The sequence below is a fragment of the Pipistrellus kuhlii genome, unplaced genomic scaffold, assembly GCF_014108245.1.
Source record: "Pipistrellus kuhlii isolate mPipKuh1 unplaced genomic scaffold, mPipKuh1.p scaffold_m20_p_11, whole genome shotgun sequence".
NCBI classification, from domain to species: Eukaryota; Metazoa; Chordata; class Mammalia; order Chiroptera; family Vespertilionidae; genus Pipistrellus; species Pipistrellus kuhlii.
Window position 1 is genome coordinate 13,057,155 of NW_023425416.1, and position 24,044 is coordinate 13,081,198.

The 24,044-nt window shown below is 42.4% G+C and overlaps 1 protein-coding gene across 6 annotated transcripts in view; it reads left to right on the forward strand.

Moving 5' to 3' along the window:
* The window catches only part of ERC2 (ELKS/RAB6-interacting/CAST family member 2), an 876,217-nt gene that overhangs the window by 146,897 nt on the left and 705,276 nt on the right, over positions 1-24,044 (forward strand). For all 6 annotated transcript variants that reach the window (XR_006741074.1, XR_006741075.1, XR_006741076.1 and 3 more), the window contains exon 3: positions 502-918. Coding sequence is in view for 1 of the 6 variants with exons in the window: in XM_045579041.1 (XP_045434997.1) it covers positions 502-918 (417 nt within the window). In the remaining 5 variants the exon portion in view is untranslated. The remainder of the gene's footprint in view (positions 1-501; positions 919-24,044) is intronic.

The window sequence follows — 24,044 nt, forward strand, 5'->3', positions numbered from 1 at the left end:
TCACAGCTTTATTTGTAAAAATAAAGTCCTTGTTTGTGTCTACTTGTAGTGGATGCTATTATTTTCATTTTTAAGTGGACATGCATTTACCATGGAAAATAATGGATGGTAGAATAAAGAACCCCTTAGGAAACAAGGAATACTGGGTCTGGAGCACTGTGGGCATAAAGAAGGTGTGTTGTGAGTTTCCCTCTAACCCTTCCCACTTCCTAAACTAAAACCGTGGACTGCAATTTCCCTTGTGACTGACACTGATATAACTGTTTCTGTGTATGTGTGCATTTCTCTTCTCCTAAGACATTGAGAAAGTCTCATTGAATTAACTCTCCCTCTCTATGTGCTGTCCCGTGCTTCTGAAGTCATCCCGGACGACTTCATGCTGGCCCTGTGGACCTCATAGTTAACATTCCATCTTCATGGTGCGGACCAGCCCATATAGCACGTGGCCTTGCCATTGACTTTTCTCCTGTCTCCTCTCCTGCCCCGTCTTTCCGTCTACAGCACCTGCAGTTGACGATCCAGGCCCTTCAGGATGAGCTGCGAACCCAGAGAGACCTCAACCACCTCCTGCAGCAGGAGAGCGGCAACCGCGGCGCCGAGCACTTCACCATCGAGCTGACCGAGGAGAACTTCCGGCGGCTGCAGGCTGAGCATGACCGGCAGGCCAAGGAGCTGTTCCTGCTGAGGAAGACCCTGGAGGAGATGGAGCTGAGGATCGAAACGCAGAAACAGACCCTCAACGCCCGAGACGAGTCCATTAAAAAGCTTCTGGAGATGTTACAGAGTAAAGGCTTGCCATCCAAGAGTCTGGAGGAAGACAACGAACGGACGCGGCGGGTGGCAGAGGCCGAGTCTCAAGTCAGCCACTTGGAGGTGATCTTAGACCAGAAAGAGAAGGAAAACATACATCTGAGGGAGGTAAGAACATTCCCTGTATGGTCCCAAAGTCCTATTTTATGAGTGAAAATATGTTACCAAGGTGTTTTCACAGCTTGGAAGACATCTACAGCCTTAAAAATTCTCTCGGTCACCTGTTTTATAACCTTCCCGACTGCTTATCACCTTCAAGCTGGAATTTTGCACGTGTCTGTTGTCTCTGCTCTCTCCACACATATGCTCCATTATTATTCAACACGAATTCAGGGTCCAGGCGTGTGTAGCACATGTCAGCTCTAACATGGTTCACGGCTGCTTTCCCACAGATGGTGGTGGTTTCAGGGCCTTTGTACGGTCCTGTTTACGTTTTAGATGTTTACCAAAAATCATCTCTCTGGAGGAGCAAAATGAATAGGTGATTAGCAAAAACAGTAAACTTAAGAAATTTTTTTTTATAGCTGAATTAAGGGCAGAATTTTCAGAAAGTAAAGCATATAGATAGTTCTGGAAAGCATGGTAAAATGTGTGCAGAGCACTTTTGAATGTTTAGATTGAAGTAATCTTTGTTGCTTGCACTTAACATTCATCTAGGACGGAATGTTCCACGTTTTCTATGTGTTTTGTACTTAGTGGATTAAACCATTCAAAGCCTTTCAGAAGCAGCCTCTCCGGCCTGCCACCACCATTGAATGCTGGGATGCTCATGTGTCTGAGAATATGTGGCTGGCTGAAGCGTAGATAGAAGGTGGGTGACAGCGAAGGCTTGACATTTTTACAGCAGTTCTTTGCCACTGTGATGGATTTGTATTGCGAAAGGACCATGTGAGCAGCTTGCTGTGGGAGACACAGGCCTCACAGAAAATAGTAGGCAGTAAAACGGCATGAAGTAAATTTTCAAATTATGCTACAGCAACAAATAAAAATTCCAAAATGTATTTGCTTCTAGGCCAAACCAGATTTCTCGGCATTCTATACCTGCTCAGGTGGACAGCCCTTCCCATGAGTCACTCATTTCAATGTTCAGAAAAAATGGCTTTCACGTTGGGACGTATTAATACAGAAGCTCCTAGGGGTTTTCTCTGATGTAGATTGTATTTGCTTAGAGATAGACTACTTGAACAGAATTTTGTGTTTTCAGACTTAAGGTTCTCAGTGTTCATTCCCTCTTGTTTTCATGAGACCTTAGCAATATGCTTAGGAAGCCACAGGGCTTGGGTTCACATTGAGATGCTTAAACAGGTGTTTTGTTGGACCTGGTCTTCCTGTTCATATTCCAAGAAGGTTGGTTGTGGTGAGCAGACTTCTAAGATGGCCCCAATGATCCCTAATGCCCTTGTGTAATCCTCTCCCCTTGAGTATAAGCTGAACCTAGTGACTTGCTTCTAAACCACATGTGTCAAACACAAGGCCCGCGGGCCAAATCCGTCCCGCCAGGCCTTGCAGTGTGGCCCGCATCGCGCTGTCATCACTGCACTCCGCTGCGTTTCCATCACAATGACAGTTTATGACTGTTCAGTAAACCATTCGGCCCGCGATTTAGGCTGGATTTTAGATTTTGGCCCCTTCTCTGATTGAGTTCGACACCCCTATTCTAAACAGTGGAGAATGGCAACGGGAATGCGATGCCAGTGACACGCCCATGATTACGTTACACAAGACCGTTACTTCCATCTTGTTAAAAGACTCTATTGCCTTCTCAACTTGCTTGCTTTTATGAAGCAAGCTACCATGTGGGAGATGCCCTTGTGATAAGGAACTAGGTGCAGCCTTCAACCAGGACCCAGTGAGGAACTGAGACTCCCACTACAAAGCCACAAAGAACGGAACACTGCCACTAACTACTTAGTGACCTTGGAAGTGGAGCCTTCCCCAGTTGAGCCTTTAGATGAGATAGATGGGAGACTGTGGGCTGACACCTGGACTGCAGCTTTGTGAGAAACTGTGAAGCAGAGAACCCAGCTAAGCTGTGCCTTGGTTTCCTGATACCCAGAAACTGTGAGGTAATAAATGTGTGTTGTTTTAAGCTGCTTAATTTTACAGGTAATTGTTATCTAGCAATACCTAGCTGATAGAGTGGATTAGAAGCTAGTCTCTTCCTGCCTTACTCTATAGACTTTCCATATAGTTTACAGAAGAGAAGCAAGAATCATTGGCATGTTATCACTTGCATGTTGAGTGACTGTGGATTTTGAATTTTGGTTGTGTCCTCTCAAAATTCTGGTTGGTAGATTGCTGTACTTGAAAAACACAGATGCTTTGTTTTCGGTGCCAAGGGGTCATGTTGCATGTACAGCAAGCCTGTGGTGCCAGAGAAACCTCCATCTGCAGCATTGACCTTCACTCTGTTGGAATCTTGGGGTCGGGGTAAGAGTCACTCCTACTCTGTTACAGATTCTGCTCATTGGTGGCACGTAATAGATGGTCCCTTAATTCTCTTGTGTAGATGCCTCCATTTAAATAAATCTAAACTAAATTGTGTTTGTGTTTTGTGAGGTTAGTTGGTCCTCACAATGGTCTGCTATGGATATAGATCAAGCTTAGAGCCTTAAACACCAGTCTGAGAGTTCACAGAAAATGCAGTCCAACACATCCAACTAGTTTCCTTGAGTATCAGACCAGGCAGTGGGTAGTCCTTATTTTGACTCATCAAAAAGGGAGAATGTGGAAAAAATAATCTCTATAAAAATTTATTTTAGAGGCAGCTAATCAATGATTCTCTCTCATCATTGATGTTTCTTTCTTTCTCTCTCCCTGTCTCTAAAATCAATAAAAAATTATTTTAAAAATATATTTTATTGATTTTTTTTTTTTACAGAGAGGAAAGGAAAGAAATAGAGAGTTAGAAACATCGATGAGAGAGAAACATCGATCAGGTGCCTCCTACACAACCCCCTACTGGGGATGTGCCCACAACCAATGTACATGCCCTTGACCCTTCAGTCCACAGACCGACTCTCTATTCACTGAGCCAAACCAGCCAGGGCAAAAAATTAAATAAAAAAAAAAATTTAAACTTCAACTCAACAAACAAAACGTGGAGGCCTGAAAAGACCTTCTCCAGAGAAGACTTGTACTGTCTTATGAGAGCCATATTATTTTCTGGAATTTTGTGAGCCTGCTTTTAAACCATTGAGCACCCAAATTGGTCAGGGTGGGAGTATTTACACCATGGAAATCAGTAAAATGCTACCTGCACTCCCCCACCTGCCCCATTCCTGAAAGCCCATTTACCAACACACCTCTAAATAAATGCCATTAAAATTATAATATTGTACACCTGAAGTTTGTATAATGTTACAAAAATGTTAGCTCAATTAAAAAACACACACAGAATGGAAATTTTAAAAATCATAATCATCATTGTGTGGACTATAGGGCAATATAATCCTTAATGGCCGTTTGCAAGTTTCCTGCCACAAAAGACCAGCAAAAAACCTTGCTAGACACCAGTTCCTGCATTCCAAGCCCACCGACTCATTCTCCAAATGCAGTGATGACAAAAGTTTCCCACCAGTGACTTCATATAAGGATGAAACTCCAGCTCCCGGATGCCTGGGTGCTGCCATCATTGACCCAATCTCCCCTTGGCTTGGTGCTGTGCAGCCCTACCCTTTGGATATTCCACCTCTCATCTCCTTTCCTTAAATATTCGATAAGTTCAATTTTTCATTACTCACTATTTGAGATGGCTATTAGCCTGCCCACACACACCACCATGCTCATCTTTCAACCATGTTACCAGATTATTCAGCACCACAAGATAAATACTTAAAGTGAGTGTCACATTTTTAGTTATCACAGAGCAGTTTCTAGAGCTCTATGTTACATTTAATATACATAGAACTTCTTCCTTACAATCTCCCACATGCAGTGTGTCTAGTTTTTCCCACAATGCATAGCTTACACCCAGAAGCAACAATAGTCATGATTTATGACACTGTTTTACTATATTGAGGTAAAAAAAATCAATGTGCTGTAAAATTTATCATTATTAATATCGGCTAGAAATAACATATGTATTCATATATATAATGCTGTTTTTCATGCTTAAACTACTTTTGTATTGCCCTACAGACCTTTATAATTGATGCATTTTAAATTGAAACTAAAGAAGAAAATATAGATCTCTGGGTACTAAAAATGTACTTCAAAATAAAAAATGAATATGAAAGAAAAAAAAATAAATAAATGCCATTAAATATTTGTGCATGATACAGCAAGAAGAGGCAAGTTAAATAGTGTCAGAATTTCAAATGCATTAACCACATCATTCATCAAAAGTTTTCAAAAACAGTGTCTAGATTGATGCTCATGTGTCAGGCATTATAAAGAATGATTTATGTGATTCACATCTAATTCTCACAGCCACCTCATTCATTCATCCATCCATCCATCCATCCATCCATCCATTGAATGAATACTTATTTGAAGATGAGTTTTGGGATAGAGCAATGATAAATGACAACGTTTGACTACATGATGCTTGTATTCTGTTGGGGTCAACTAGAATACAAACATCTATTTAACAATTAAACAGAGAAGTATCATGGAGGAAAGAAGAGGATGAAGAACTAGTGATTTGGGTGGTGCCAACTTCATAATGGTGGTCAGGGAAGGTCTCTTGGAGGGGGTGACATTGTGAACTGAGATCTGAGTGGCAAAAAGGAACCCGTCATGTAAGGCTCTCAGCAGACTGTTGCATTCATATTGGAAGACCCACCTACGAGGCAGCTACTATTGTTTTGACAATTTTTATCTGGGGAAACTGAGGGACAAAGTGATGTTACGAAGCTTGCCTATAACTAACAAGTAGTTATGCTGGTATTCGAATCAGGCTGACTTCAGAGTCTTAGCTTTTGGGCCATTTCATTATATCCCTTTTCTAGAAAAATCTTTCTCTAAGAGAAAACAGACTGTGGGGCCAAATAAACATGGGAAAATGCCGGATTGATAGAGTATACTGCAAATATGCATCAGTCATTTCCCAGGAGGGGACTAGGGAAGGCAGAACTTCTCACACTTACCTTATTTGACTTGCTTTTCTCTGTTGCACTGGTGTTCTTTGTTAAACACCTTGGAAAAATACTATGCTAGCAAAGAAAAATTATGCTCTTAATCTGTGACCTGCAAAATGTGTAATAATATACAAAGAGTTGTTTCCCAGGGCCAAGTAACAGCAATTTTCTCCAATGGTTGTTCTAGACGGTAGTTTATTATAAGCTGTCTCCACATCTCTACTCAGTTTTAGAGTGTTCTTCTGTTAGGGGATTTTATTTTTTTATTTTTGGTGGAAAAATGTGGCTGACTGCTTTTGATATTAAACCAGCAAGAGTAACCCACATGAATAAAGAAGTTGCCTGACCTCAGTTAATTTAAATGAATCTAAAATAGGATTTAAAATATACTTGCAGTTTTCAGTTCAGTGTGTTCCTGTTTTCTTTTTCATTTTGCACGATTCGACTCTGTTGGGGTTGATGGCATATTGCTGGGGAATAGATACCTAGAGGTTTTACCAGGCATGATTCATTTTTAGGCAAAGATGTAGGACCTTGTGTAAACCCCATCTCCTGGAGTACTGGCCTTGTGCACCCTATTGTTTCAGGAGATTTCGAGTTGGCAGGAATTGCATACAGGAGAGTCAGATTGCTTTAGTGTCTTGTGTTTCGGTGGTCTGGAAGAGGCTGAGGGTGAAACCACTTCTGTGCCTGGCAGGAAACAAAAACAGAAAGATTATGATCTCAGCTTATTTGGAAGACCAAGATGATTGCCCAAGAACTCCAACGGATGTGCTAATGTGAGCTGAAGTGTTGGCTGAAACGCAGCATTACTCACTGGTGCTGTCTGATGCTTTTGGATCCAGGTTGATTTGGTCAGACATTGTTTGATGTAGTAAAAGTGTACCTTGTTCTCTAGCTTTTTCTGCAAAGAACATATTGTTCCATGTAAAGGTTTTAGTAATCAAGGACCCAAAATACTACTGATCTCATTAAAGAAAAAGTGGGTTTCTGTACCAGGATCCTCCTATATCCACTCTCCTTAATGTATTCTTGGCTGGTCCTCAGAGGAGAGTCAGAAGTCTTTGGACACATTGCCCTGTAAGATGTTTGAAAGCGAGGGATATATGCTCTGCTGTGTATCTCCTATGTTCATCCCCTTGAGCAAGGGCAGAAGAGCTGTCAAGTCATCAGTGGCCACAATTGCTATTAACCCAGCTCAAGTAAACCCCCCATGCTGTGTGGGAGGGAAGGTAAGGGAAAGGAGGGAGGAGGAGGTCAAGGGAATATGAGTTCTTTTTTTAAAAAAAGTATATTTTGTTGATTTTTTTACAGAGAGGAAGACAGAGGGATAGAGAATACAAACATCGATGAGAGAGAAACATCAATCAGCTGCCTCCTGCATACCCCCTACTGGGGATGTGCCCGCAACCAAGGTACTTGCCCTTGACTGGACTCAAATGGGGACCCTTCAGATCACAGGCTGATGCTCTATCCACTGAGCCAAACCAGTCACGGCTGAATTCTCTACTTTATTTATCCAGATCGTCCCCAGGCCAGTGAGAGATCCACCAAGGGAAGTTTGTGACCTAGAAGTTCATGAGCTCATAAACCTTTTACGTATAGCTCAAACCTCCCTCATATAATCTTTTCGGAAACTTCTAAACTCCACCCTAGTCTCTCCTCTCTCAAAACCATATGGCTTCTTTATCTTTAATACACGCTTGTCTCCAGTTTTGCTGGATGAGCCATGATTTTGCTGATCCAGGAATTTCTAATTCTGAGTTCAGGTTCCATATATTCTATTTCTACCAACAAAACTTATCAGAAAAACCATCCCTGAACACAAGTGACTGCATAAACATGTCATTTTACATACTTCTTTTTCCAAGATCTGTTTCCTATAAATATATTATAGAACCTAAAAAATTCTCCCTATTTTAATAAAGTAAGTTTCTTATCTGATTTGTACGTTCCATTAATATTCCTGGACCTCAAATGTGAGCCTACAGGTGCTCAATAAATATGTGAAAGTGAAAGAATAGTTAAAAAATACCTTGAGAATTGCTCTGTGGTGTATTTTGCCAGCATTGGAAACGTTTATAATGATTATTTAGGTGCCATGCTCTTTTATGTTTTCTCTCATTGCTCTGTGTTTGGAGCGGAGCAGTATCTTTGCGGGTAACATTAATCGGAAGTTTTCTTTCATTTTTTTCAAGGTGTGTTGGACAGCATTGGGCACATGTTGAATGTCCACGTGCAGAATGCTGTGGGAGAACCTGGGCAGGTTTATGGTCTTGTTTGGCGATTCAGGTGGGCAATAGAGAAACAGCTCACACTTAGCGCAGCTTATTCTGTGCCAGGGTACTGTAGTAAGTAAATATTGCCATTGTCATTCTCACATGCAAATAAGGAAACTGAGGCACAAAGAGGTAAGTAATTATTCCCAGTATACACAGCAAGAGCTGGAACCAGTACCAGAACCTGGGATGTCTGTCTCCAGAGAATACATTCGGCACACTGCATGCTACACACTGCACGCTACATACTGCACACTTCTCAGGGTGGTGTGCCCAGAGGACCTCGAATGCCACTTCAGTGCTGCATCTTAGGGTAGGAGAGCTGACGACAGACAGCTGGACCTCAAAGGTAGGAAGAATTTCAGCGCACATGGGTGGTGGGGAAGTGTGATTGGAAAAGGGATGGCTGATGGCTGAACCAAGCATGTGGGAGGGTGAGGGGAGCTGTGGTGGGTTTGGGGCACAGTGAGTTTGGAGCAGCTGAAATCCCACCTGTCAGAAGGAAAAGGAGATCCACGTGAGCAAGTGGTTTGGGGTCAGGTCACAGAGGGCTCTGGCCCTGGGGCACAGGGGTAGGCCTTTGTTAGGCAGGCTCTGGGCAGCCCGTGAAGGAATTTTCCCTGGACCATGGCATGGTCAGAAAAGATTGTTAGTGCGAATTGCTAGTGGATTGGCTAGGAAGGGACTAAAGGCATGGAGAGGGATTAGAAGGATACTGTGGTTGTTCAGGTGACCAAGAGTCTGAATCTGGGTGGTGGCCACAGAAGTTGAGGGGAAAGGTCATGTCCACCTGGCGGCAGGACCTTGACAGCTCAGCACCTGTGTGCTGGGAGCTGCAAGGAGCAGGCAGCTGTTGTGGGCCAAGATCTGGGCCGATGGCAGGGCAGTGGGCAGGTGAGTCACCAGCAGGCGGCGCTGGGATTGAGGAACGTCTTTGGATGTGCTGAGCTGGATGAGATACTGGTGGAGCTGTGCAGTCAGGCGGAGAGTATGGCTGAGGAAGTGATTACCAAGTTCGGCACAAGTGCATACGGTGTTTCTGGTGTTTCTGACGATAGGCCACTTGTTTGTTGTTTACACATACACATCACCAATTTGTGACCACCTAGCCCCCAGCTTGTGTGACTCTTCTGAAGGCTGCCTTGTCACTTATTCCTTTTATTATTTAGGAGGAGACCAAGGAATGGCATATGAGAAATTTAATTTTGAAGACGATATGTCTTTTGAGATTACACGGAATTTTCATTGACTGATGCCAGCCTGGTATAGATTCCCTTTGTTCTCCCCGAGTTTCCCTTTCTCCCAGTCTCTGTGAGGGTGGATGCCAATGAGGCATCTCAACAGAAAAGTGCTCTCTGGACCCTGATTAACCACAGGTCCCAAAGCAGGATTTCACAGCCTTTCCTCTCTCATTCCTGAAGACATATAAGGAATGCTCTTGTTTTTGTTTAGCATCATCTGCCTTATCTTTAAATTTTGATACGTTCTTTAAAGTGTGAACACTATGCTAATTTGAAGTGGTCCAGGTTTTACCCTTTATTGACTTTAACGAGTGCTCTTGGTTGCTTTTCACAGCTCACGGAGGCTGGTGGAGTCCCAGGGAGCCATTAGGCACAAAGCCTTTGGGAACCTGCTGAGAAGGAGAAAGCAGAGGGCAGGGGCAGGTGGGGGCACTGGCGGGGGTTATGCTGGGAGAGACTGATTACTGTCCTCCTCGCTCTGTCCTGCTGCTCTGCCTGGAGGGTGCGGCTTCTCTTTGAAAAATATTCCTTTGTTAACCTGACCTAATTTATTACCATCATCTTTGGTAAAAAGTGCACCACAAATGAAACCTCAGCGGAGAAAAGTCCTGTGGCAGCAGTACCGCGATTCCTCAGTGTTTCACACGCTGCAGCCATGCCACTGAGATGGGTCAGTGATGCCAGGACCTGGTGTCTTGGGTGCGAACATTAATTAATACTTTAATGTACGAAGGGGGCTTTATGTGTTACAGGACTCATTCCACTTTCATGATTTCCTCCGATGCTGCCTCTAACTTGTGAGGGGAAGTAAGCAGTGATGACATGTAACACGGATTGGCACTCAGGAACATCTCTGATGATCAGTTTCCTGGGAATGCCATTAAACCTTCCAATGGGAGTGGTGGGAGTGCTTTCCCCTGCCTTTCAGATGAGGAGGCTGAGGCCCAGGGGGGTGATGTGTCCGATCCCCGTTCTCAGAGTAGGTAGTCTAAGTTCAGTTTTGGGTCTGCTTGTTCCAAGCACCTGTTCCTAGCTGCTCCTTGATACTGCCAGGGGTTTCTATTTTTATTTTTATTATTATTTTTAAAATATATATATTTTTTGATTTTTAACAGAGAGGAAGGGAGAGGGATAGAGAGTTAGAAACATCTATGAGAGAGAAACATCGTTCAGCTGCCTCCTGCATACCTCCTATTGGGGATGTGCCCGTAACCAAGGTACATGCCCTTGACTGGAATCGAACCTGGGACCTTTCTTTCCACATGCTGAGGCTCTATCCACTGAGCCAAACCAGTTAGGGCTCTATTTTTTATTTTTAGCCGGAGAAAATAAACACATTTAATAGATACATATGTATGGGAAATTTGATGAGTAAAAAGAGATACCTGATAATCTCCTGTTACAGGCAAGGCCTCTAACTCAAGTTCTTCTAGGTAGTCAAGGAATGAGCAAACCTGAAATTGCCTTTAGCTCAAGATAATCTGCAGATATTTGATACGGAGTAGACCAGAGACCAGAATTATGGTCTTCTGACTTCTTGTTCAGGGATATTTTCTCTGTAAGTGCCAAAAGGTTCCATTTTTTCCCTTTTCTTTTTTTCTTGCCACATCTCCTCAGGGAGATGTAACGGGCAGTGAAAAAGTCAGACAGTGCCATGTCGAAGGCAGCACTGGGGCTAAGTCTTCTCAGCCCATCTGTGGCTGGTGGACATGCAAGTAGTAGTATTGCATGTTTGGCTCTCCATGAATTCCCAGGGAGTGAATGAATCTTTGTGAGCAGAGTACAAGGAAAAGTGAGTGGTGCTTAGAGTTGTACCTTCTGCATTTCATCTGTTCAAAGCCAGCCTTTTCCATTTTCCCTTCATCTTTACCTCATTGCCTAAAAGAAATACTTTGCCTTCCCAAACTGAGTTTCCTTTTTATCTAGTTTTTTTATTTATTTTAAATATGCTTTTATTGATTTGTGAGAAGAAGGGAGAGGGAGAGATAGAAACATCAATGATGAGAGAGACTCACTGATCAACTGACGCCTGAATGCCCCCCCATTAGGGATTGAGCCTGCAATCCAGGCATGTGCCTTGACCAGGAGCTGAATCATGACTTCTTGGTTCATAGGTCAATGCTCAACCACTGAGCAATGCCAGTTGGGCCTTTTTAGATTAAACTAGATTGTTTTTGATGTGTATTTTCAGTTTCTGTGTTGTGAGACATTAAAATTGTATTTAAAACCTACTGACAGGTGCCTCATTTCACTCCTCTTCCAATTGGCTAAAATTTGGTAAATCAAACTCTACTTTTCTATCCACCATGGCTTGGATGTGAAAGGAGACTTTTATTTGTGTTTTCAATTTGGGATAAAGGTTAAAGGACATCTTCATTGTTACTGGTGGTATTAAGTAGTATTCAGTAGGTGAATGGTTGCTGGGTGATTCCTTGGTGTGGCTTATGTTGTTGGATATATGAACCCTTCTCATTGAAGGAAAAAATAATTATACTATATGTATAGTTTGTGGAAAAAGAAAAATTCTTGAGACTTTAGAGTGAAAATTATAGACTTACTATTCACTTAGATCAGTGATTTTCAACTTTTTCCTTCTCATGGCACACATAAACTAATTGCTAAAATTTTGCAGCACACCAAAAAATACATTTTTTGCCGATCTCACAATAAAAGTATAATTTTGATTCATTCACACCAGGTGGCTATTGTTGTGTTCACTGTTGTCATTTTTCATTTGGTAATCTAAGGGAAAAGAAGTCAGTGCCCCTGCCCCTGACTAAATAGTCAGGGATTGCATGTTTTAAAAATTCTGTGGCATACCGGCTGAAAACACTGCTTTAGATCGAGGTTGGCAAAATGAGACCCTCTGGGTCAAATGTGCCCCGCCATGGTTTTTACATTTTTATTTATGTATTTATATATTTTTTATGACCTTTTTTAATTTTTTTATTTTTATATATAACAGAGAGGAAAAGAGAGGAATAGAGAGTTAGAAACATTGATAGAGAGAATCATTGATCAGTTACCTCCTGCACACCCTCCACTGGGGATGTGCCCGCAACCAAGGTACATGCCCTTGACCGGAATCGAACCTGGGACCCCTCAGTCTGCAGGTCGAAGCTCTATCCACTGAGCCAAACCAGTTTTGGCATGGCCTGGGTTCTTAATGGTTACATTTGAAATGATTTTGTAAGAACCCATATAATGTCTTCTATTTTGCCTCGTGTGCCTCAAAGACTTAAAGTATTTACTTCCTTGGCCTTTTAAGATCGAGTAGTGACTCCTGAGTTAGATGATAAGTGTCTTTTTAAAACAAATATGTTTTTTTTATTAATTTTAGAGAGAGGGAAAGGGAAAGAGAGATAGAAACATCAATGAGAGAGAAATAGCGATCGGCTGCTTCCTGTATGCCCCTCAGTGGGGATTGAGCCCACAACTCAGTGTCCCAAACGAAAACCGAACCAGTGACCTCTTAGTCTATGGGTCAATGCTCAACCACTTGCAGGGCAAGTAAGTGGTTTTTTTGAATCAAGATGTTGGTTAGAAGCCTGTGTGCAATTATATTTATGCGCATCAAGTCTTGCTACTTCTGTGTATAGCTTTTAAGGATTTTTTTTTTTTTTTTTTTTTTTTTTTTTTAATGAACAGACAATACTTTTTCTGTCATTTCAACCCATTTTTCTTAATACCATTGGACCCATGATTTCCTCTCCAGAGCCACAGCACATGAGTAGTGCCCCTATCACAGAAGTCTGCAGCACTTTCAGGAGTGGCAGCTTATTGGGGAAAAACCCACGTGGATTAAAAAGGGACTGTGTGTGTGAAGCCTTCACTGACCTGTAATGTAGCAGAGGAACAGAGATTGCATTAACACTCCTAAAATTTAGGAATCCTGGCAATTAAAACAGACTTCCAACTCCTCCAAATCCTTTTTATTTTATTTTTAATGCCAGTGTTTGTCGGAACTTTTCAGGCCTGCACAATTAGTGTTTTAAAAATTTGTGGCTGCTTTGAAAGAAATGGCCTTCGACCATATCAGAAAAAGGAACTTGTGCCGAAACCGGTTTGGCTCAGTGAATAGAGTGTCGGTCTGCGGACTGAAAGGTCCCAGGTTCGATTCAGGTTAAGGGCATGTACCTTGGTTGCGGGCACATCCCCAGTAGGAGGCAGCTGTTCGATGTTTCTCTCTCATTGATGTTTCTAGCTCTCTATCCCTCTTCCTTCCTCTCTGTAAAAAAAAATCAATAAAATATATTAAAAAAAAAAAAGAAAAAAGAAAAAGGAACTTGTGTCCTATATATACAGGTCCTGTGAAGAAGTCTTTACAGAGTAATTGTGAGTGTCACCAAGAATCACGAGGCTTCCTTATGGAAAGTGTTCTAATTAAGCAAAGCCAGGGCCTGACAACTGAGAAAGTCCTCTCACCACCCACCACCCCTGTTTCAGCCCCAGAGTGGCCAGCTCTTTGCTGGTACCATGCATCCTGGGTTGCCAGCTGTGTGAGCATTTTTTTTTTTTTTTAAACAATAGCATTTTTAGTATTAGGGGAAGACCCAGCATATCATTGGGATTTTGCTTCCTTGGTTGTACCCCAGAGTTTCTCCATCTGACACTGGGTCAGGATACTTCTGTTATGGGTGCTGTTCTGTGCCTTGTAGGATGGTTAGCAGCATTCGGGGCCTCCACTCACTAGAAGCAAGTCACACCTTTTTCCTTCTCCCGCTTGTGACAACCAAAAATGTCTCTAGACATTGCATAATACTCCCTGGGGGACAGAATCGCCAGGCTGTGAGCTGCTGGCTTAGAGTGATTGACACATCTTTCTTGTGACTGTGGCAAAGGCAATGATTCCCAGCCCTACTTGCTGGAAGCTCTGTTTTACTGAGGAAGGGCAGCCTGGAGCCTATACTCCTTGACCCAAAAACTGATTACAGGGGATTGAACTAGGAGACAGATGCGCTGAGGAGAGGTGGGGATTTGATCCTAAAAAGAAGACAGAAGAGCTGGCTGATGTGGCTCAGTGCTTGAGGGTAGACCTTTGGCCCAGGAGGTCAGGGTTCTCTATTGGGTGAAGGCACATGTCTGGTTGCAGGCTTGATCCCCAATAGGGGGCGTGCAGGAGGCAGCTGATCAATGATTCACTCTCATCATTGATGTTTCTCTCTCCCTCTCCCTCTCCCTTATTCTCTGAAATCAATAATGTGTGTGTGTGTGTGTGTGTGTGTGTGTGTGTGTGTGTACAGGTGGAAGTGAGGGAGAGACAGAGAGATGGGATGAGATTGAGAGAGAAGCTGCCTTTGACAACCCCTCCCTTACTCCTTCCGTCTTAGAACATTTAAGGCGAGGAATGAGGAAAGCCCTGGAAAAGAAATCTAAGGGAGAGGTTAGGGGGTATTATTTTGATCTGAGATACCACTTGGGAAGGTTGAGATTTTGTGAAAATTCTCAGGAGTATTTATAGAAGTAATAATTATAGATCCGAGCAGACACATAAAGTTCACTTTTTGACTACTGGACTCTCGCTATTAATCGGCAGTTTTATTTTACAATAAATATTGTCCCCGTTTTTCTAAAATGGCCTTTGAGTCTCCCTTTCTGTTTTTTAAATAAACATTTTTCTACGTGGACTGCTACACTGTGCACTACCCCCAAACTTCAGAATAATTTGGGAATGTGGTGGGTTTATCATGTGGAAATGTAGTACAGATGTTCAGAATTACCTTTTCTTTCTCCCCTTTAAAACATCATGACCACACATGCTTTGCTCTAAGTACTATTAACTATTTTTATTATTACTATTAAAAAATCTTGCCTCAAGCAGCGTCCCACTAAATCTCAAGTAAAGGCAAATATTTGTGTGTATAAATAGAAGCAAGTATTTATGCATATCACACTGAAAAATCTGAACTCACATTTGGCTTTTTATGCAACTGAAACCTTTGTTTTTCGACCCACTTAACCAAGTCCTCTAGTTTTAACCTCTTTTCCTGACTCTTAAACTTTAAGTGTAGGCTATGGGATTCTGTTCACTATTCTTTCCCTTACCCCAAATAGTCTCTAGACTCGAGTTTTTCTTTTTATCCTGCATACATTTTCCAACTCTGTCTGATCACCTACTGAAATTGGATGGCAGGATTTGAACTGCCAGCATGAATTGGTGCGTGTTTTTAAAAGGTATTAATAGAGGAAAGTGCTCTTCTCTTAGAGAGTCCACAGATGCGTGGCCGACTTTGCATTCTTCTAGTGCCACACACTGGGGCCCATGGCCCTATATCCAGGAAATGTCTTATCAACACTCAGCAAACCCCCTCCCCCCCAGAACCCTATTGATGGAGACTAGCTATCACTATAACCTTCATTTCTGTGGGTTTATTAGTGCTCTCTTCTTATATTTCTTGACCAGACTTAAACATATGTTTCTGAATAGTTGCTAACCCGCCCTCCCAAACCTCTTTCAACTTAATCACTTGATCCTGGAATTAAGAGCTCCCTAGCCACCAATGTGTATGTTTCCGTGTGCTGGAAACAATCCTGGCTCAGATCGACAATATTCTTTAAAGCGTTGCTTTTTCTATCCACATCCAAAAAGGAATGCACTGCAAGGTGGTTTTCTTTTAAAAGGCAGGGGAGGTCTTTGTCATCCTGGCAGAGTTCGTATAAGAAGGAAGAGGCAGAGGCTGATTGCACCTTAGCCAGTAGAAATAGCACTTCATGTAGGTATGCCACTGGACCTTCATGATAGCCATGGAGTTCCTGCCAAAGGTCTCTGTTGTACTGCCTTTAGGATGCATGTCAGATATCAGACTGTAATTTTAAGGGCTCAGGCTTTAGTTGCTTTAAAAGACAGACTAACATGCTGTGTGATGACTGGATCCTTGCTCCACACTGGAAACTTGATACAGCTTACAAACCTGCCAGGCACTAACCTCAGCGGGCATCCTTAGGTTGCCTCTTGAGCAACTGTTACAGGTAGAGGCATTATGGGAGTTTAGTGGGGACATGAGGAAGCTTATGCCACATGGAGACTTCTGACACACGATGACAAGGATTCTCCGGGGAACATGCAATCTTTTGGAAGAACTCATTATCTTCCCCCACTTATCTGGGCTGATTTTATCTTTGCATGCTTTGCTCTGTTGCTTTCCAGACACAAATGTGCTACTTGCATAGGAGAACGGTCCAAAATGACCACATTTCCCAGAATCACAGCAGCCTCCCAAGCAATCTGTGTGGCAAGGATTGTCTGAGGGTTATCGCAGGAATAGAGGAAGGTTCATGGATTCTCGTCTTGGGAGGTCCTGGCAGGGAACTGTCTTTAGCATAAATCACCATCGTCCTCACCACTGCTGTTAAAATGGAAGGCTCTGGTGTAGGTACAGAACTTAGTGCTGTCCTCAGATACTCCTGTGAGCAACCCGTGAGGTGTGGGTGCTGACACAGTCTCATTACTTAATCAGGGTGGCTCCGTAACTTGCCTAAGACCACACAGGGCACTTGCCATCAGAAATGAGAAGCATTGGATCATCTAGTGATCTGTAGAAAGTCAAAATAACTTCTAGCCCCTTCCTCCCCCACCCACTCCCTCTCCTCTCTGATTTGTTTTCTTTGAATCTTTTCTTTTCTATTTAGGTTTCTCATCTGGTTTATATTATGCTTTATTTAAAACTATTTTCTTTCTCCTAATATGTTCATTCTTTTCTCTCTTATTTTGAACCTCAATTATTTTCTTCCCCTGGTGTTTCCATCTGCATTGTTTAAGGGGCCTAATTGTTTTTGTTGTTATAATTCTAAGAGCAGTTCTGAGGTTTTGCAAGAGACCTAAGAATGCTAGTGGAATTTATAGGAGACTTCTGGCCTAATATAGTTTTGATCCGCAGTTTTCTTTGCCTCCTTCAAAACCTTTCCATTCACCTGCGTGAGCTTATTCTTTTGTCTCGAATGAAATGACTTATGTAAAGTGCTTTGCCCCAGGCCTGGCTCAACAAATATCACTGATGTTTCTTTGAAGAAAGGTGAGGAAGGGATAAACTCTAGTTACCTTCACATCAGTTGTTCTCCTTGTAGAGCAAGTCCATGTTCCCTTTACAAACCACCGACTTCTCTCTTCAGAATCAAACCCCGCCTGGCGGCATTTCACAGGTCACTTGTTGGGGCACAGATATCTGTACGGAGTTATGCCAACTCAAGAGTGACCTCCTCTCCACCATCCCAGTTTCACTCTAATTTCTTCAGAATGCTATTAAGTGGATTAAGCTCCCTTTGTTATAGATGAAAAAAAGTGGGTCTCAAGGAAGTAGATTACCCTGCTCAAAAACCTTATAAAGAGTCACAGTCACAGTGGCCTCAGGGCCTGTACTCCTAACCATCAGGTACATCACCTCCTTTGTGTGTGGGAGAGAGCTGGGGTGGGGTCTAGTGCAGCATCTGGGGTCATGAGGGCTTTCCATGGGGCAGTTACAACCCATACTCTGCCTAAAACCATCTCTTATGCTGCTCTCCTTCATCGTGTACCTGTGAATTAGTTTTGGAGTGTAGGAGACCATTCGTGAGGTGGAATTGAGTGAGGACAGTGGGAACAGACTGGGAAAGAAATAGAAGAGGATCCACATTACAGGGCAACTAAGGATGTAAAGGGTGAGGAGGAGGAAGCTATCAGGAAGAAGCTGGAGTGTTCTGCTTGGAAGTGTTCCACTTGGGGGTGGGGGCCATTGATAGTACCTACGAAAGCTATGAGGGAGGCAGGAATTGGGGAGGGGGAGATGAATTTAACATTTGAAAATACAAGTTTGTATTCTAGGGCAGAAAACTGGGCTAGAGGTGAAGGTTTGGGAACTGTTTGTAAAGGGAAGGTTTAGAGCTCTACAGGGGGAGGAGACCCAACTGGAGCTGGAGTTTATCTGTGTTTAGGACAGAGAACGAGCAAGGGAAGCAGTGGGAAAAACTGACAAGGAAATATCTCGAGAGGAAGGAGACCCCAGAGAGCTGATTGTTCAAGGGCTTGAAAGTTCATTCATTCATTCATTCATTCAGCCATTCACTCAGTCATTTTATGGAGAGCCTTCAAATGTAGCCTGTGTTTTGAGAGGGACATTAAGTTGACAGAGACCCTGTTTTGGGGGCTGCATCAGGGGCATTTGGGGCCTTTGGGCTGGGAGCAGGAAAAGTCCATTGATAGATAAGATAGGAAAGACAGAAAGATGTGTACAGCCTGGGGGTCTGGTACATTAGCTCATATGATGTTTTTTCTTAGACCCTCCCAAAAGCCACCTAATTCTAACCACACCTTAATTTGCCACCCAAATTATATTCAAATGTGTTCTTCCTAAAGCCTGTGCTATAATCAAACAATATGACATTTGAAGATTCTCTTAATGCTGAAATGCATGGTTACTTCAGTGAAAAATATTGAAATTGAACTAGTTTACTTCTTTCTTTGGTATCATGAACATTAAAGACTCAAATGAATGACTGGTTTCTCTTTACTGAGTTTTAGGAACTGAGTGGATGCTGGGTATGAGCCCTGCAATTTCTCAGCATGATGCTGATGGTGGGCAGCGATGGCCAGTGCTGAATAATAAAAGATGGTTTCATGTGATCCTTGTCAACCGGGTAAATGTCTGAGCTGCCAGAACAGGAAATTATAAAACTTGTATCTAAAAATAATCTTATCCTTTGCCTTTTTCGTTGTGACCTTGGGGGTGAAGAAGCAAAGACCTTCTAGAAACTCGGGCGTGTGTGAAACCCTTCTTTGCGATCAACTGATTTGATTTTCTTCAGAATAAAGGCAACATATTTGTAAGGAAATGAAACTTTATCATGCTCTAGCCATTGGTTGCATGACATCAAATTTTCTATTGGGCTTTTCGGAGAATAGAGCTACCTTTGACCTCAGTGCAAGTTTGCAAAATTACAGCAGCTTTGGAAGAAGCTTAAAGGAACGTGGGACCTCCAACACAGGGTTTCTTCACTGCATCACTGTTGACATTCTGGGCCGGATAAATGTTTGTTTGGGTTGGGGGCCTGCCCTGGGAGTTGTAGGACGTTTAGCAACATCACTGACCTCTGCCTACAACATCCAGTAGCTTCACCACCAGTAGTGCGGCAATCAAAAACGTCTCCACACATTTGCCAGATGTCTCCAGGGGGGCAACACTTTATTTGAGAACCACTGGTCAAGAGCCTTACTGCTCAGCATGTGGGCCAACAACCCTCAGGTCTTCTGTATCTTCGGGGGCTTGTGAGAAGCGCAGCACCTCAGGCTCCACCCCTGCCTCTGGAACCAGAATCTGCACTGTCTCAAGACCCGCAGGACACCTGTGGGCACAAGAAGGTTGGGGAAGTGCTCCCTAAAGCTCTGCCCAGGGCAGCGTGCTGCAGCAGAAGGGCAAGCGCGTGGAGGCCAAACGGGGCTTCCCACTGATGGCTGTGTGACCTCGGCAAGTTGTTCAACCTCTCTGAGACTCAGCCTCCTCCTCTATGAAATGGGATCAAGAAAACCTTCTGTGATGTGAGATTAAAAGGGGGGAATTCCAGCTGAAGCAGCAGAAAGAACACCTGGCCCCTATTAGACCCTCCAGTGGGCTGGGTTGCTTTCCTCTCCTTGGAAAGCTGTTTTGCTTGGAAGGCTGCACTCACAGTTACTTGTAGTGATGATATAAGAGGTTGAGGAAAAACAATGTGTCTGAGTCAGGGCTCTGCAGTACAGAGGACCATAAAAATCCGCTTGTTTACGAATTTTTATTTTTGAATTATCTGCTTTCTTCGAGCTGTGGCTCTTGTGGTCTGACCTTCCCATTGCTTGGGAAACTGGGATCCTGTTTCTGGAAAACCCATTATCCTGGGTCCTGTGAACTGTTAAATGGTCCCATTTAGAGGCCAGATTCTAAAGGTGGGAAGGGTGAGATTGATGGCAGCTAAATGTAAAACTGTTTAAGGAAGATGTCCATGCTGGTAAACTTTATTCATATCCTATGTCAAGTGGATTTTGAATGAAATAGGGCAATTATCTTTAGGATGGTAGTTAAAATTTTAGAGCATGCAAGATAAGGATACATATTTTTGCCTTGGAACAAACTGATTTTTCCAGTATTCCAAAATTCCCTCATTTTTCTCTTTCTCCGCTATGACATTGCCTTTATATAAAATATATATTTTTAAATTTCTCATTCTGACATATCAAGAATAGCCGTTCTCATGGCTTTGGGCCAGTAATCTAACTCAAGATAGACAATTCTCTATTTTTTTTTTCTTTTCAAAATTCATTTGAAATAGCGTCTAAAATACAATAGATCCATGGAATCATACACTCACACAAGCAGTATATGAACCTGACTTTTGGAGTCAATTTCTAGGCAAATCACAAGTAGTTTACCTGAGGTGTTGTGATGTTATGGCTTTGAAGATGAAGGGATGCTGTCCAGACCAATGTTCAGGTGTAGGTTGGGTATTGCAAACCTCTGGGGCACCTTGTGTATCGTGGACATCATGATCTGCATATCTGTTATGACAGTTTGTTAGAATGTGGCAACACAGTCCCTTGTTCTAACAAAATCACTCTATAGCAAGTTTTATGGCAGATGGTGGTAAAGTGTCTTGAGGAAGAGACTTCCTTTCCTAATTTGCACAAGCACATCATGTCGGCTAGTGGTAGTCCCACCATCTTTCTTTTTTTTGGGAGTTTCTATGCTAGTCTGCAAAAAAACAGTTCTGATCATTATCCTTGAAGTCAGAAGGTGACCAAGAGCCATAGAAAGGTACAATTTGTTTAATTTCCATTTGATGAATATGAAAAAAGAAATCCTGCATAAAAGGTGTGTCTTTGAATATCACTCTCATCTTGAAACTATTGCTGATGGTTGTGTGTATGCTGCCCTCTTTCCCAAGTGAATGATAAGTAATTTAAGAATTTGAAGAGGTTTACCAACATTAAGTCCAGCAAACACTACGTAGTTAGGCTATACTGGAGAATCCCATTGGCTAAGATTGGTTGAAGATCAGCTGATGTGAAGGAAGACGATGGTTGTGCCGGGGAGATGGGGACAATGATACCCATTTCATACATGAGACTACATCTCCTGTGCATTCTTCTTCAGGACTTTGCTTCCTGGATTGCAGGGCTCTTCACATAGCAGCATTGGTCATGTGACACACACGTTTGTCATATGTCATACTTTGGGTCGACACATTTTACAAATGTTCTTATAGTTAGTCTGCAGTGTTCACGGACTTGCATCTGAACCGTCACCGAGGAGGGGAAAGCCTGTTTCAGCTCAGCCTGTTTACATGCAGCAGCGTTGGTGACACAGATGACAGGCACTCTTCTAGGTGGCAGAGCAGGAGGGACAGAAGGCAGTTGCTGACAGGACTAGGCAGGGAAATCTGCTTTATCTTTCAAGTGGTAAAGTTTTGGGGCTGCTTTTCTTGGATTTGGATGTGTCCAAATTGGTAATTTTCACTGGTTTGCAAAGAATACTATTTTATATATATAATATATATATATAATATTATACATTAGATATATAATATATATTATATAATATATATATATATATATATATATATATATATATATATATATATATATATATATATATTTATTTATTTATTTATTTTTTTCCCCCCTGTGTGGTCATGTCATTTTTTTTTTTTTTATGGCTGTTCAGTGCTATAGGGTTCTCAACTACAAGCCTAAAGTTATAAGATGCGGGGAAACAATTTGTTTTTAATAGGAGTTAAAGTTATGAAATTTTCAATTAATGGGTTAAAATGGAATTATGTGATTATAATATAATGATGATTGAAATGGTAGGTGCAACATTAGATAGCTTATATAATTAGAAAGCTTAGTTTGGGTCCATGATCTCACTTGTTTCTCATATAATTTCCCGAGGAAATTATCTTTATCTGTTATCTTTATCTCATAAATGAAGAAACAGACTTAGAGGGGTGAATTTTATACTGCTGGGGAGTGGAAGGAATGGGATTTGAACTCATGTCTGATGAACAGATTTCCACTCAAGACAAGGGTTTGTGCATAACCACACCTCTGGCTACTGATCGCAGAGATATATGAGTGTCACTGCTGTGTGTAGGATGATCGACTGTCCCAGTTACCTGGCAGTAAGGGAGTTCCAGGACATAGGACCTTCAGTTTAAAAACTGGAACAGTGCTGGGCAAATCGGAAGGCGTTAGCCACCCAGCTGCTGCCTGCTGTGATAAGGATAAGGTAAGGAAGGATAAGGGAGGAACCACCGGGTTGCTTCCTTCTTACTCTTGTGTGCATTTGGGAGAGTTTGGATGAATTTGTGATTTGTCCAGTACACTTCTTCAGGATATAACGAACATGTGCGTGGAAAGTACAGGGCGGGTCTTTTAGGCAGCTCATCAGGCAGGATCCTCTGGGTCTTTTTAGAAGCAGGTGAAGAAGTTACCAATCAGTGCATAAATACCCCGCCATGATGGTGGGAACATTCTTACTTGGCCACGTTGGTTGCATTTCAGCCAGCTATCTCGGGCCTGTTTTTCTCTTAGTGGATGGATTTTAGTAATTTGGTGCTGGTGGGGTAGCGGGTAGGAGGTTCATAGTCTCGCATGACCCACCCTGAATGTGGACTGTTTCCCTCCACCATAGGAGTTGAGAAACTAGAATTTAATATTGAAGGGCCATCCACACTGTTGCACTAGAGAACACAGCAATACATATGCTTATTCTAAAATGGAAATTTGCTACTTGGAAGTGTCTAATCCCTGGAGAAAACTCTTTAGTTTTGATTATCTCATGTTGGAAGAAGTGCCTGTGGGCCTGGCAGTTGTACAAGGGGAACTTTATTTGATTACTTTTTTGTAATAATGAGAATGATTTGTCTTGAAAAAAAAAAGCATTCTTTGTAAGGTGCTCTTGAGTACTCTTTGGAAACGTAGCGATTTATTTTTTTAAATCAATTACCTATCTGGTCACACGTTTTTGTTTTTGTTTTTGTTTTCCCAGGGTGGGGGGTGGGTGGTCTGTGTTTTCCTTTTCCAACAGTTTGGGTGTGGGGAGGAGGTCTCTGTGTCTCTTCAGGACATCTGCTGTTTGTTGTTGTAGCTGACTTTGGAATGCTATCCTTGGAACGGTTTCCAACGTGGACTGTCCATTCAGTGCCTCGTCAGCTGAGGGTGTGGGAGAAAGGCGCTTTCCTTAGAAGACAACTCCCCAAGCACCAGAGCCTGGCTCTTTACATGTCAACACGTGCAAAAATGATTAACCACTTCGAGGAAAATCTTTATAAATTACAGCTTTTTGAACACTTCCTGGCTTTCTTACTCAGAGTGTGTCCTGAGCAGATTGGAATTGTTTCTTCATTGCTCAGGTCCAAGATGAGAAGTGTCTGTTATTCTTTCCAGGGATGGGGTGGGTGCCTTTGGATGGTCTTGGGAAAATAAGCTCAGTTGCCTCTTTCCTAAGTGGTCTCAGATTTCTCTTCCAATGCCCACCTTTTGTGTGTGTGTGTGTGTGTGTGTGTGTGTGTGTGTGTGTGTCTCCCCCCATAATGCTAGAGATCACCTATCCCTGTTGACGTATTGGTGTCTTTAGCATTTCTCTCACTTTTCAGCGTTTTACTGCTAGTTCACTATAGATTGGGCATCAGAT